The 15,464-nt window shown below is 34.2% G+C and overlaps 2 protein-coding genes across 10 annotated transcripts in view; one reads left to right on the top strand and one right to left on the bottom strand.

Moving 5' to 3' along the window:
- Positions 1-12,508, top strand: part of FUBP1 (far upstream element binding protein 1) — a 34,731-nt gene extending 22,223 nt beyond the window's left edge. For 8 of the 9 annotated variants that reach the window (XM_016216788.2, XM_016216785.2, XM_016216786.2 and 5 more), the window contains 3 exons: positions 421-495; positions 7,220-7,365; positions 7,739-7,856. In XM_016216788.2, coding sequence (XP_016072274.1) covers positions 421-495; positions 7,220-7,365; positions 7,739-7,747 — 230 coding nt within the window. In that variant the 3' untranslated portion in view covers positions 7,748-7,856. Of the gene's footprint in view, positions 1-420; positions 496-7,219; positions 7,366-7,738; positions 7,857-9,950 lie in introns of those variants that run through there. The other variant, XM_087820539.1, reaches the window with a different exon arrangement.
- The window catches only part of NEXN (nexilin F-actin binding protein), a 38,579-nt gene continuing 35,509 nt past the window's right edge, over positions 12,395-15,464 (bottom strand). The window contains exons 12-13 of the mRNA XM_087820540.1: positions 14,458-14,643; positions 12,395-13,985 (exon numbers count right to left, since the gene is read on the bottom strand). Coding sequence (XP_087676666.1) covers positions 13,617-13,985; positions 14,458-14,643 — 555 coding nt within the window. The 3' untranslated portion in view covers positions 12,395-13,616. The remainder of the gene's footprint in view (positions 13,986-14,457; positions 14,644-15,464) is intronic.

Below are 15,464 nucleotides of genomic sequence, written 5' to 3'. Positions count from 1 at the left end.
CAGAGCTATGGAATTTACATGCATGCATACCTGCATAAACGTATATGTGTGTGTTTTAAATGTGTGTATATATATATATTAAACTGTACATTCATATCGCCTGCAATTATATTCTTGCACTTCAAGGTTCTTTTTGGCCTTTTTCCTTTTCATGTTTATAAATGGTGAGGGACCTGGTATCCTCAATGTTTTCTTATTTGACACGTGAATTTGCTTACATGCTCAATGTAACTACTCTTCCAAATACATAGACCATCTTCTCTGTCCACCAACTCTACCCCAATGTACACCAGCCAGGGATTCCACTGTCACACAGCACCTCCCTCCCCCCAACTCTTCCACTCAAGGAAGTGACAGAAAAGACCAAAATTGTCCCTTGAAAACTTTAATCTTTTGTTTTGTTCGTTTTTCTTGAACAAGGTGATCAACAAAATCCAGCTCCTGCTGGACAGGTTGATTATACCAAGGCTTGGGAAGAATACTACAAGAAAATGGGTATGTTCTACATTTCTTTTTTTATACGTTTAATTAAATTGAAACATTCAGTAAATATTACTCTAGAAGGTTGGAGGTTTCAATAAAAGCATGTTCGTATCATGTTTTTATTACTTTGGATTTTCATTGATTAACTTTTAAAATCTTAAGAGAATAATTGAGCAAGATTGCATTTCAAAATCACTGAACTTTTAAACATTTCAAGGTGATTACAAATAATTCTTAAATTTGTGATTACATAACAAGGAAGTGGTTTTATTTGTAGATCCTTTTGTCAACCACTTACCAATTGAAACTAAAAATTTTCCTACTGGCACGTATGACAGTATTACCTACATTTTTGTCAAAGACAGTTATATATGTTAGGGGCCAAAATGGCATAGCTTAAGTTCTAGCATGCCAAAGAAATATTGGTTGTGGTATTACAGTAGTGTCCCCCATTTTCTGCAGGGGATATAATATACTCCAAGATCTCCAGTAGATGCCTGAAACCAGAGATAGTAAATTTATAAACTAGGCACAGTAAGAGATTAATAATGATTATAAAATAGAACGATTATGATGATAAGTAAAGGATTTCTTGAACACAAGCACTTACAAGACCGTTGATCTCATAACCAAGACAGCTCTAAGTGACTAACGTGCATGTAGCATATACAGTGTGGATATGCTGGACCAAGGGAGATGGTTCACCTCCTGGGTGGGAGAAGTGTGATGGCTCAAGATTTTGTCACACTTCTCAGAATAGTGCACAATTTAAAATGTGAATTGTTTATTTCTGAAATTTTTTACTTAATATTTCTGACCACAGTTGACTATAGACAAGGGGAGACTTGTATTTTTGCTTCAAAATAAGCATATAAGAAATAACTTACAGTGACAGAGGAAGTTAAACAGGATTTGCATATGTGAAAAAGAAAAAATCACCTAGTAAGGCCATTTTTATTCAGTAAATGTAGAGGACATACTATATGCCAAGCATGGTGATAGATGCGTAGAAAGTGATTGTGGGAATAACAGCTAGGAACTCTGCCCTTCTGGTTATCATATTCTAGGGGAGGTACAGTTGTTAATTACTCTGCAAATATATTAACACAAACTGCTGTGAATTAACAGAACTGTACCTTCAGTGACACTTCACATGTACAGATTGAGAAACAAGGTCACAGCTACTAAGTGGTGGAAGTAGAATATCCAAAATTTGGCTTTTTTAGGGACCATTTGGAACCTGATGTTATATTTCTGGACAAGTTGTTTACCAGGGGCTTATGCTCTTACTCATTTACAAACAACACAACTTCTATTATAGCCAGTTGTCATAAAGGAAAGTTAAACAGATAAACTTGCTTATCCTTCACTGGTATAGAAGGTATATAGATGGTAGAATTTTTCATAAAATACAGTCTACTTGTGATTCTCAATGTAAATTTTAATGTTTTCTTTGTCGAAGAATGTTTGTCATTTTCCACAGGAAAAAATGTCCAGAAGGGTTATTGTAGTGGTATTTTTTTGCATAAAAACCTGGTGATAAGGATTTTTTACACAGCTGATTTCTGTTTTAAAAAGGAAAAATAATTTTCCCTGTTAGAATGACTTTCCAAGAAAGTCATGCTGCATGTTATTCTTGAGGCTATAACAGAATTTATGTTTTTTTGACCCAGCTTATTTCAGGCAGTTCTACAACTGAAATTCTGCGAAAAGAAACTTAAAAAAAAAAAAATTCCTTTTAACCTCAAAACGGTATACTGTACTTAGGGTGATCACCTAATTTATTGTCCAAACTGGGATGCTTTATAGAATAACTGGAAATGCTATTAATCATTTTGTGACAGTGTAGTGGTCAGGACCTCTGGTCATCTTTTATGAAAAAGCTTCACCATTTTAAAGATTTAAGCATGTCAAGGTTAAAAATCATTAGGTCCAACCTGTTTTTTCACAGCGGGTAACACACCAGAGATGTTTCATATATACATACATACATACATACATACATGTATACACACACACATATCTATATATACACACATATACTTTTTTTTAAAAAAAATCTTCACCTAAGGGGATATGCTTTTATTGATTTTTAGAGAGAAGGGGGGAGAGAGAAACATCAGTGTGAGAGAAATACTGATCTGTTGCCTCCTGAATGCGCCCCAACCAGGGAGTGAACCTGCAGCCTAGGTATGTGCCCTGACTGGGAATTAAGCCTGCAATCTTTTGGTGTATGGGACGACGCTCCACACAACTGAGCTACCCAGCAAGGGCTGTTCCCTATATTATTAAAACTAGGTGAAAACAAAGACCTATTGGTAGACTTAGGTAATTACTGGGGAATGAGTATGTTTTCTGTTTTATTATATTTTATTGTTTCTTTGCAACATGGCCATTAATATATTTGCTGTTTAGCCTTTTTACATTTTACTTGCCCAAAGTGAGTGGGTATGTTGGATGTAATCTGTAAGGTCTTAATACTGTTCAAATTTTTATTAAGAGTAGATACTTCACTTTGCCTTTCCTTTAATTTTTCATTTTCTATCTATTCCCTACTGACTATTAAATTCTAGTTTTCAAATAGTATGCTGGCCTGTCTTGAATTCTTTGTGGAGAAAGGTGGTAATAAAAATAACTTCATTAAATAACATCATGTTTGACTGAAAATCTTCCTTAACCCCCTCACCTTCTTTTCACTTGTGTATTTTTCTGTAGCATAATGGTCAGCTGTTAATTTTATGAGTCAAGTGGACTAGTTGAGTGATTCCCTGTTATCTTAAAGGAAATGTTGGGTCATCAGTTTTTTTTGTTTGTTTGTTTTTAATATGTCCATTGATTTCAGGGGGCAGGGATAGAAACATCAGTGATGAGAGAGTCGTCATCGGTTGGCTACCTCCTGCAGGCCCCCAACTGGGGATCGAGCCTGCAACCAGGGCACGTACCCAGACCGGGAATCGAACCAGGATCCCCTGGATCCTAGGTCCATGCTGAACCGCTGAGCCACACCTGGCTGGGTGGTCGTCAGGTTTTTAATGATAAATACAAGGTCATTTTTTTCCTATCAAAGTTCTTTTTGTAGTGATTGGTTGCTTAATTACTCTAATTACGAGGTGCATTACTTGTTCTTTAGCTCTTTTTAGAACAACCACAAATAAGAGACCTTAAAACATTAAATTAATAAAGTTCAATCTTCCAGATTTTTAAATGGAAGGAAAGAATGGAGTAATAAAATATCAGAGAATTAAAGATCTTTATCTCCAAATCTAACTCCCTTATTTGGAGAGGCTAAGTTTTACTCTTCAGTGGCAGAGCTAGGATTTCTTAGGATCCTGAATGTCCTAATTTCCAATTCAGTGCCCTTTTCACCAAATGAGGCAGCCTGTTCCAGCTTTAAAGCCTAATTCCAGCTTTTCCTGTCAAGAACAGAAAATCCCCACTAACACTGTAAATTTGTTATTGTTTGCTTCTTGCTAAATAAACCTCTGTTGAAACATGCGGGTTAGGTTTTTAAATTTGTTTCCTGAACAATTCTGTATTTCCTAGGGTTAACAGAATTTAGGAGAGAAATTCTTAACGATGAGATTCTAGAGGGTTAAAGAAGGGAATTTTAAGTCATATAAGCAATGGCAACAATCTGGAGAATGGATATTTTTGAAGCTAGAATGAAATAAAATTTTAAATAAGTAAACACCCTAAGGAGAACAAACTGGTTTTCAAAGTAGAGACAGGCAATTCCTATTTGGAAGACAGTAAGTGAAGGCATTTTGGAAAAAATTTGACTTGAGGAAGGCCCTTATAATATTAAGCACTGATATGGTAGACTTGTAACCTTTAGCATATGGTACCTTAAGCCAAGGGGGAGAGAATGGTTGTGGGAAAGATGCTGGTATATAGCGATAACAGTGAAAATCTGTTCAAGCAAGGCTGGCTCTTGGGCTGTAATAGAATGTTGTGTGTGATCTGTAGAGCAAGTCTTACCTCTTGAATGAAATGAAATGAAAGTAAAACTATACACTGTGAAGTTATCTGAATATTAAATAGCGATGTTCTACTAAAGTATAAACTAAACTATCTGGCATCAAAACAGTTTTTGAACTGAGGGAAAGAATAAAGGGAGCAAGCTAAGGACATGTCCAAAAAAGGGCCAGGGAGGTGCAAGAGGCTAGCAGACAGCCAAATCATAAGGAGATTAGATAGCCTTCCTGTTTTCAGCTGGGCAAAATTAATCACATTTACCCTTCAGATTGGAGGTGTAGAATGAGTTTTTTTCCCAATGACTTAAAGATTGGAATGTCAAGTGTTGACTGACTTACCGTGTTTGTCTTTCACAGGGATATTTGGTTTGGGGAAGGTTGGTTTTTTTAAGGCAATATTAGCATTTGAGGTATTTTCTTGATGCGTCTCCCTGATTCTGCCATTTTATATTGGAATTTGGCCTCTAAAATGAGTGTCTCTTAATGAGATTTATTTCCTAACATAAACCTGAAGTGGATATTGTTGCTTCCTTAACCAGGTTTGACCTCAAGTCAGCGGGTTTTCAAGAGTGCAGTTTGTAAGAGACCTTATGTGATTTTATTACTCGTTACCAGGCTATTTGGCAGTTGTGTAAATATCGAAAACTTTCAATTTTGCCTGAATTCTGTCTCTTTGTTAGATCAAAATGTTAAGCTCACGTTCTTTTTGAAAGAATTCTGGAAAACAAAAATATGAGAATTTTCTTTATACTATATGAGATTTCTGTGTGCTTTTGCCCATAGAAGAGAGGGGGTTTCTTACATTTTTAAAGATAGTCATAAATCTTAAATTTTTATTCACTTTGACCAGTTTTGTGATGGTGATAGACTACTTTGTAAAACAATGTGTCATGCACCACTTAACAGATACTTTCTGAGAAATTTGTCCTTAGATGATTTCATTGTTGTGTGAACATGATAAGATTGTACTTACCCAGGCTACATGGTATACCATCACATATGCTGTCCATTCTCCGTGTGGTGCATAACTATAAAGTTGCCTCCTTGGCAACATCTAGCAAACATCAAAACAGCTTTCTGTATGTCTGTGCTCCAGTATTTTTTGTTCAGTTGTAATTTTATAAAGCCAACTGAATTACTAACTAAATAAAATCTGTTCCAATAAAGGAGCTAAATAGGAAAACACATGTTTTCTTTCTCCCCAACTTTTTATTTAAAAAATTTTTATAGCTTTAGAAAAATTGAAAAAATAGTACAGCAAATACCCATATTTATATCTTCTACACAGAATTGCCATTTTTTAAAAAGTTTGCTACATGTACTTTGTATACATATTTTATGTGCTTGAGCCATTTTCAAAGTAAGTTACAAATTGTTTGCTCTGAATAAATTATTTCAATAATAGCAACATACAGACCATATTTACATTTCACGGGTTGTGAGAAAAATGTCTTTTGTAGCTATTAGTGTGTAGAGGCTTTGTTTTAATCCAAAGCCTGTTTAAGGTGCATGCATCATATTTTGTTATGTCTCGTTAGTCTCTTAATTCAGAAAATTTGCCCTGTCTAGTAAATACCTGCTCACGAAAGCTCTTGAGTTTTGTGTTTCGTTAATCTTGTTGCTTAGAACTTCTTCAGTAGTTATTCTTTATGTCTTTCATCAGGTTATTTTTAAATAAAATTGTGTGGTAATTTGAACACAGTATTAAAACTTTGAACATCTTATTAAAGGGTATCTTATAGATTAGTCTTTATATATATATATATTTTACTAATGCGATTAGTAATTTTATAGGTTATTATTCAGCAAACAAAACTTGGCCAGATCTTAAAATAATAGTCTTTAAAAAATAGCTTTTAAGTGGATTTTTGGTCCCAATAGTATTTCTTTTCCCATGAGGACTTGCATTTTATTTAAAATGTGTACGTCACAGATCCAAATGAATAAGAGAGCAAAACAGTAGTAGCCCCGCCCACCAGTCACTACCAAGGAGCCATAGACTGAATTTATCTTTATTGTTAAAAAGTATTAACAGATGTCCTCTTCCCCTCTCCCCCCGTTGGCCCCCTTTACACCACTCCCACCATGAAGCACTTTTAAAACTCAATTTGTAACATTAATAGTTTATAAATTTTGTAGTTGAATCCGCATCATGCCTGCATCTTTACCTTTCTTGGTTAAAATTATGTGGATGGTTTTTTAAATTTTTTATTAAGTGATAATTAAAAGACAAAAAGAAAACATTCTTTTCATATATGTGCGTGTGTGTATATATATGTGTGTATATATGTAATCTTTATTGATTTCAGAGAGAAAGGAGAGGGAGAGAGGGGTAGAAACATCGATGATAAGAGAGGCATTGACTGGCTGCCTTCCGCACACCCCTGACTGGGGATCAAGCCTGCAACCGGGGCATGTGCCCTGACCGGGAATCAAACCACAATCTCCTAGATCCTAGGTCAGTGCTCATCCGCTGAGCCACACCTCTGGGCTCTAATTATTTTTTATTAGAGTAGTTTTCTGACACTGGTGAAAACAGGAGCAATTCTGACCCTCTGCTTTTGTCTTTATAAGCTGTACTTACAGTGGATATAATTTTATTAAAATTGAGGGGGTTTTTTTTAGGTCAACAAGGGCAGACACAGGATTATTCAAAGGCTTGGGAGGAATATTACAAGAAGCAAGGTATTGTCTTTATTAGAAGTGAGATTCTTTTGGGCTTTTAATTGTGATTACAGCATCAAAGTTTTGTTTTCTCAAAGGTCAAGCCGTTCCTGCTCCTACTGGTGCTCCACCAGGTGGTCAGCCAGATTACAGTGCAGCCTGGGCTGAGTACTACAGACAACAAGCAGCCTACTATGCCCAGACAAGTCCCCAGGGAATGCCACAGCATCCTCCAGCACCTCAGGTATAATAAATTCGCTGATGTGTTAAAAACTCCAGTCATGTTTTCTGCATGTTTACTGTTTTGTCTGTTTGGGATTATGTTTGCCTTTTTAATTTTTATATGGCAAAGTATAATTAAATGAAAGACTGGTGTACTGTTTGGGTTGTTTTTGTTTTTTATAATGCTTTATGGCATCTGAGTGCTGAACATTTCTATAATGTCTTTGATTTTAAAAATAAATTTTTTTCCCCCAGGGATTTGCAAATCATGCAAGAAGCCACCACCATTTATATTAACCAGTTTTTCTTTCTTAAAGGATTCACTCCTGAGTTAGCTCCATTTAAAGGATTTTCTTTAACTTTTTGTGTATTTCTTATGTATCTCTTCTGCACAGGGCCAATAATAAGAAGTGGACAATACAGTATTTGCTTCATTGTGTGGGGGAAAAATACCTTTGTTAAATATATGGATGCAGACGACTTGATGAAGATCTTAATTTTGTTTTTGGTTTAAAATAGTGGTTTTTTTTTTTTGGTTTTTTTTTTTTTGGTTTTTTTTTTTTTTTGAAAATGTACAAAATATCTATCACTACTGATAGGAGGTTAATATTTCTGTGTAGAAATGAAAATTGGTTTGTTTTTAGTATTTAGTGTAGATGTACACATTCCAGCAAATGTATTTGCAACTATTATGTGGTCAATGCTTTGTGATATAAATGTACTTTTTCAATGTATACTTTCACTTTTAAAATGCCTGTTTTGTGCTTTACAATAAATGATATGAAACCTCCTGTGTCGGTAAGTTGGATATGTGGGTATTTAAAGAATTCATAATTTCTTAGCAATGATAAATTAAGATACATATACACAAATATATAAGCTTTCCCCGTGAAATATTAATTGAATTTTTAAACACTGGCATGTTTTTTCCCCCTTGCAGTATAGTAATAGATTGGAGGATCTTTTCCATTTATTGTATTTGGCTGTTTCAGCACAAGTAATCCTGATATCTTCATTTTTTTTTTCCTTCTGTTTGATTAGAAATTGCATGTGTGTACAATGATCTTTTGGCATACTTCCATTGCATTAACAGTGAAATTTCCTTTTATACATGACCACTGTTTCAGACCTGTACTGCTGCTATAACAGTTAACCTTTCTGTTCTTAATTTGATAATTACTTGATTTCCAAGACTGTTTCAGCATAACTAACTTTAAACAGTTTTCAGATAGTCAATATGAGTAGTCTAATAAGAACAGTTTTTTCATGTAAAGCAACTCTTTCAATGTATGCAATATTAGTGTGTTTCTTTCTAAATTTAGGGTAGAAAAGTGAATAGTATGCAAAAAGTATAATAGGTACAGTGCATCTGCCATTGAAACATTATTGAGGTATGAAAATGTTCGAGCTCTTTTCTTTTTTTTCTTTTTGCAGTATAGATAAGCTTTGTTTTGTAAGTGCACAAGTCCAGTCATTGAATCAACTTAATTTTTTTATGTACTTGAAATCATTTTATTACTCTATAACATTCATGCTGAAATTCTGATATTTTGTTGAAATCCATTGTTTTACTCTGCATATTTGTTGGCTCTTTGCATATTAATATATTAGACTACATGCAAATACAGTCTGTCTTGCCATTGTCTGTTGAAGTGCAGGTTTGATCCAGCCAGTATAGAACTAGCTCTGTAGGGGTGAGGAGGACTGTGCTGTGTATCATCCTTGATTGTGTTCCTTCAAGGAGCATTGCACTGTAAGTACATCAGAATGACAAATTGATGAACTGCAACAGTATCTTTTTGTCAATGTTCCACATAATGTAAATGCCATACTTTGTGTGAATATTATGTTGGAATACAGTGCTAATATCTTGGAAAACCATAACTGCTTTTTAATTTAACATAGAATAACACATAGGTCTGTTGTTTTTTTTAAGTGAGCTTACTGGGTAAGTATTTTTGAAATGCTTTAGCTATAGCTAAAGAAAACTGATCATTAACAAAGTTGAATAGTATTACTCATTGGTGCTCCTAGAATATATTGTTTTTCAGTGTAAAATATGCATATTTTATATGTTAATAATGAAAGACTTAAAATGTATCAGACAGAAGTGGTTTTCAGTTTGCAAATATATTAAGCAATGTAGCAGTTTTAACACCATTTCATAAATATATATTAGTTCTCGGTGGGGAGCACCATTTGTTGTTTTGAATATACTGTAAAGGAAGATGTACAAGAACATAAATGTTGAGATTACCTAGGGTAGAAAATTAGCAGTACAGTTCATTGTGGATATTTTGAAATGTTTTTGATTGTTTATAGAAGTTAGAGTGACTTCCCTTACCCTTATATAGATATGGATATGTAGCTCTAGTTTGAAGTTTTAATAGTTAAGGAGTTATCTGTTATCTTTAAGAGTAGGGTATTGACATGAACAATTTCAGTATTTTGCATGATACTGTTTTATAGATGACCTTTTAGGAAAGTGGTACATTTATTAATTAAACTGAAGAGATAGTTCAGTTGGATTCAGTATCATAACTCACAAATTGGAGGCTGTTGATTTTGATTCGTTTAAAGTTTAAAATCTTTATTAATTGCAAACAGTGCAATTATTTATGCTTCACAGTGCCTTCCCAGACCTTCCACCTTAGGTTCTGCTGCAAAAAGCAACAGGTAAGCACAACCTAAGGACATATATAAATAAATATTTCAGTACATTAATGTTGTCCCTGTGAGGTTTTTGTGGTTGTGTATTCAAAAGCAATCTGCTATTGCTTCCCCAAAATGTATTTGTTATTTATGCTATTTCAGTGGAAAGTCTGTAAGTTGTTCAAACAACTGTTTACATTTCTGGTTAATGTTTTTTATTTGAATTTTTTTTATGAAAACAAGAAAGAATGATGAGTAGATTGCTGCTGTAATTGAACTACATCACACTTTGTAATCTTTTACCAAATATAGAAAAATTGTTGAAATTAAGAAAAGACCATAGATTTAAAGATTTAGGGAGTCACTTTGTCAGAAAGTTCAACAGCCTTCACAATCTGTTTCAGATTGACAGGACATTTTCTTTGCCCTCCAAAGCTATGGAGTCTTTATTTTTTTCTTATTCTTGAACTAAAGCAATTCAGTAAGGACATAATGGGTGAGAGTTTTATTATGACTCCTTTTTAGGCAGTTCGGGTTTTATAACTTTTATATACACTGAAAAAGGAAAAAATTATCAAGAAAACTGGCAGTATGTTTTCATAAAAGGCATGTGCATCAGTGAAATGGTAACTGTTTAGCAAATAACCTTTCATAATCTGTATAACCACCAGTATTTTTCTGATTTATAATACTTTAATAACTGACGCTGAATTTCATTTTTTGCCAGTTTAAAGTGTTTGTGTGTTCTTATAGAGTATTTTAACTGGTACATAATTTGAGTTAAGATGAATGTTTTAAAGCAGCATCATATCAGTTTTGTTTATTCGATTTCTAAAATGTGCTGATCCTTTTAAAACTCCTGCTTATCTCTACAACAAAGAAAAATATTCAAAAATACTGCCTTCATTTTCACACACAGTGCTGAAGATGCTGCAAGCACCAAATCATAGCTCATAAAATCAGGTCCTGAGATAGTTACCCATAAAGAGGAATCCTTTGAGTGTATGCCATTGGTGAGCCGATGAGCATGGACCATAGAAGGGCTCAATGTAGAAGGTAAAATTGGCGAATCATAATTGAGAAATATGAAATGTATTCCCATACATAATATGGTATAGGGTGTAATGTACCTGCTTTTGCTCACTTCATTTTAAAGTGCTATTCACTTGCTCTTAAATGTTCCATGAACTGTTAAGTTTCATAAGTTTTAGTTATTGCACTGTGTGTGTGTGTGTGTGTGTGTGTGTGTGTGTGTGTGTGTGTGTGTGTGTGTGTGTGTGTGTGTTGATAGTCAATGATAGGTATGTTAAGATTGATAACATAAAGGAGCTCTTTGAACGTTAAGAGATTGTCAAGTTTGGGTTAGCAGTAGTGTGCATTTTTACAAAAGAATACAGATGAATGCTAATAGATATTGGGGCATTGTTTCTGTCTTACGAGAATTTTTTATCGTTACCATAAGCCTTCACTGATACTGCAAGCATTTTTTTTTTTTTAATGGCGCTAATCTTAACCTTGAAATAAATGGAAACAGAAAAGGTGAGCCAGTTGGTTTGAGTGCGGTGGATGTTAGGAGTGGTAGAAACATTGTTTAGTTTAGATTGAAATTGAACTGATTTATTTAGCACTTAAAATTTTGACTTTTTTTTTTTAAGATCTTAGTGTGGTGATACTTAGAATTCTTATGTTTTGATGTTTCTTTTAGAAATGAGAAGTGCTTTTATTTTTAATTAAAGAAAATGGTTTTAATACTAGAACTAGTCGTTTAATACTAGTTGTTTATAAACATTGTAAAACATCCTTAGACAATACCTTGGTAGTTAATTCATAAAGATGGGTTTGGGTAGGAGTAGCAGAGTACATAAGAGGGAAATAGGAATGTATACAGAAAGGATAATGTTTCATTTGTGTGAATACTCTGCCAGAATCAGTTCTATTTGCAAAGTTATCTGTTGTCTAGAATAGGGATGTAGAAATTAGTAATCAATGACGGTCTTATTTTTATTTCTTGAAAATTCTGCCTCATTTTAAAATGTATTTTAACAATACCTGAAGATAATTTTGACTCTGAAAATAACTTTATTTTTTGTTTAGTCAATTGAGTTTTATTGCCAAGTATAAACTTCTGAGGGATTTTTTACATTGATGCTTCTAAGAAGCAAATAAATCCAAGGGTTTTATTTTCTTCATTTATACCCATATAGAAACTCTTAAATGTATTTGCACATATATATATTTTTTCTTATGCATGCTCGATGCATTTTCGTCCTGAGAAAAGTGTTCTCTACAGAAACTACCCGTGTGTAAAAAGAAGATTGGCTTAAAATGGCTACTGTGATGGGAACAGTGTCTTAGGGAGATGCAGCTTGGACTTGAGGTAAATTGAATACTTTACAAACTGTGGTTTAGAGTTTGCTTTAATGACATTGTATGTAAAAGGACACAAGATTGCTGTAATTTTGTATTATGGTTTCCTCAATAAAAAAATAAATGTACATTGATGAATATTACAAGGAAGTGTATTTTGTCTGTTTTCTAAAATACTGAGACTTTTTTAATATAGAAGTTACTTTATTATGGGTTTACATTGTAAAATAAAACTGTCTTCCAGAAAATTAAAATATAAAACAACTTGATAATAGAACATAGTAACTATTTACAAACTCATTTTAAAGACCAGAATTTGAAATTGAAGACTGCCTTTTTTTCTAAATCTAATCCTCTTAGATGTTGAAACCTTCAGTTTTGTTGAAAGTGTGTTATCCTCTGAGACTACTAATACAAAGTTTCTCACTGAAATTTGTTCAGGCAAGGTCACAACATAAATTTGTTTTATAAACTTGAGCATATATTACACACATTTGAAAAGTACATTTAATAATATTTTCAGCATTCAGAACTCTGTATAGGCAGTGGTTTCTATCCAGTTTTCTCTGGCATTTGTTTCTTAAAAGTCTTTAATTTTTCTCTATGCTCCCCCTTTCCCATAAAAGGAGTGGTACCCCAAACCCTCACACATGTTTCAGAAAGGTTCTGAAACTGCAACCACCAAAATGATGTACTAAGGAAAAACCTCCACTCAAATTGATAGGTTCCAAATTCATTGTCTCAGCTATTTCAGACTAATTTTAGGTGTAAATAGCTCATAGATGGCATACTTTTGTGCAAAATAGTGAGTTATTTATGATATTTTTTAACATATTGCTGTGAAAGTAAGGGAAATGCACAGCCTTTGTAATAGGTTCTGATATAATATTTGAGTAAATGTTCCACTTTCCCTGTTAAATGCACATGAACTGCATAATATGGCGATGAATCTGGTGCTCATTTGGAAAGGAGGAAGGTATTCTTTAGATGAGCTTGTGTTTTGAAGACTGTTATGAAAAAGAATAAGAAGTCAGCTTAGTGGCACTTCTGGTTTCCATTTTTGGCCCCGCCACAGAAAAGATGGATGCAGTAAGAAAGTCGGAGAGAGAGAGAGTTCCAGGCAGAGGGAAGGGGAGCTAGTAGTCATCAGCTAAAAAAAGAAGAAGAAAAGTCATTCTTTTTAAAGGAAAAAAATTTTTTAAATAAAAGTATTAGATTTTTCAGAATAAAAGTATTAGATTTTTTAAGGAGTGGTTAATTCTTACTTTCAATTGTAAGAATACAGGTACTAGCTGCAGAGCCTTTATTGTTGACTGCTTTACACATATACTCTCCTTCATCTTCTGGGAAAGTTTCTGGTAAATAAAGGCAGTAAGTTTCTCCTCTTTCAATATATTGATAGTCTTCTCCATCCTGCAGTAGTTCTCCTTCAAACCACCATGTAATTTCTGGTTTGGGTTCTCCTGTTACTTTAACCGTAAATCTCACAGGCTCACTATCTACAACTGACGTGTTCTTCAGAGGCTTCTTGAACCACGGCGCTCCTGACCGGGTTTGCTCTTCCTCCTCCGGGGTGGAGCCGTTCATGATGCTGCCCTCCTCTTCCTCCTCCTCTTCTCTTTTCTGTGTTAAAATAAATGCATCCAACTCGTCACTTTTACTGTAGCAGCATTTACTATAGCGGTGGTTTAGTGACAATCTTGAAGGCAAATGTATTTTTCCCCCAAAGTAAAGAGCATATAAATACATAGCTGTGCACCGCTTAGTGACAGGGTACTTTCTGAGAAATGCATCGTTAGGTGGTTTGGTCATTGTGAGAGCATCATAAAGTGCACTTACACAAACCTAGATGGTGTGGCCTATTGCTCCTAAGCTATCAACTTGTATGGCATGTTACCGTACTGAAGAGTGAAGGCCATAGGCAGTTTAACAGTGTATTTGAATATGTAAACATCTAAACAGGAAAGGTACAGTAAAAATAGAATATGAAATGTTTACAGAACATTCCAGTGACATAAAAACGGTTTATTATCCCTCATATAAAACTGGTTTTTAAGAGCATCTTTGAAAAATAAAGGATATGTTTGCCTGGTACCTTTTGTAGTGCTGCATCAATTTCCTTTTGTTCAAACTGCATCCGTAGTAACTTTTGTTCTTCAATTCTTCTTTGTTCTTCCTCTTCTCTTGCCTTAGCCATTTGTTCAAATCTAGCTTTCATGTTCACTTTATGAGTAAATGGAGCCTCGCTTTTTTTTGCAGGTTTGACATCAACATCTTCTTCCTTTACAAAAGTGGGCCAAAAATAAGAATTGTTTGTTTTCTCCAAACCACCAAGAACTACATGTTAATAGTTATGAAGTTGTCGTTTATAATAGGCACAAAGTAATTAACATGTTTTGTATACATATTTGTGCTACACTGTAGACAGAGGTTTTTACTATCCTTTAGTTTGGGAAAAGATGCAAGTTTTATTTGTGAAACATTCTCTTAACAACTGGAATCCTTTCTGCCAATGTAAAGGTCATACAATATCAGTGGAATCCCAGTGTCTATTTCCCCAGTTAACAGTGCTTGTTGCCCATACTGAATAACAGAAAAGGGTGGGGATACTACATACTGTAATAATTAAAATACTCCCTTATTTCCCACTTCATGATCTCCTTTGTCACCCTCATTAATAACTCAGATGAATGCCATCCAACCAATTTATTGATGGTCAAATGGCAGAGAAGAGTGCAAGTAGAATAATGGGAAAGCAACTTGAGAGGCAGTGACGGACTTGGGGAAATCACTGAGGTCAGGAGTGGTTGTGAATCATCTATCTAGGGGTAAGAGTTGGAAACCATGGAAATAATTAAAATTGAAGGTAATTTAAGAGTAGTGTTTCACCTGTAAAATAGTGTGAGTCTATAAAATCAATTTAGTGATGAAATCAATGATGGCCTTAAGAGTTTTAGTCCAGCGGGATTATATAGCTAGTTAATTCCATGGTTTAAAGTACTTTAGTCATATTTGACAGTTTTGAAACTAGGCTTTTTGTGGGTCTATCTGAAGATATCACAGAATGAGGAAATTGCTTTGGGGTACCACATCCAACTAAAT

Source organism: Miniopterus natalensis, chromosome 9, assembly GCF_054644295.1.
Source record: "Miniopterus natalensis isolate mMinNat1 chromosome 9, mMinNat1.hap1, whole genome shotgun sequence".
In the NCBI taxonomy this organism is placed as follows: domain Eukaryota; kingdom Metazoa; phylum Chordata; class Mammalia; order Chiroptera; family Miniopteridae; genus Miniopterus; species Miniopterus natalensis.
This window is presented reverse-complemented; position numbering and strand designations above follow the sequence as displayed.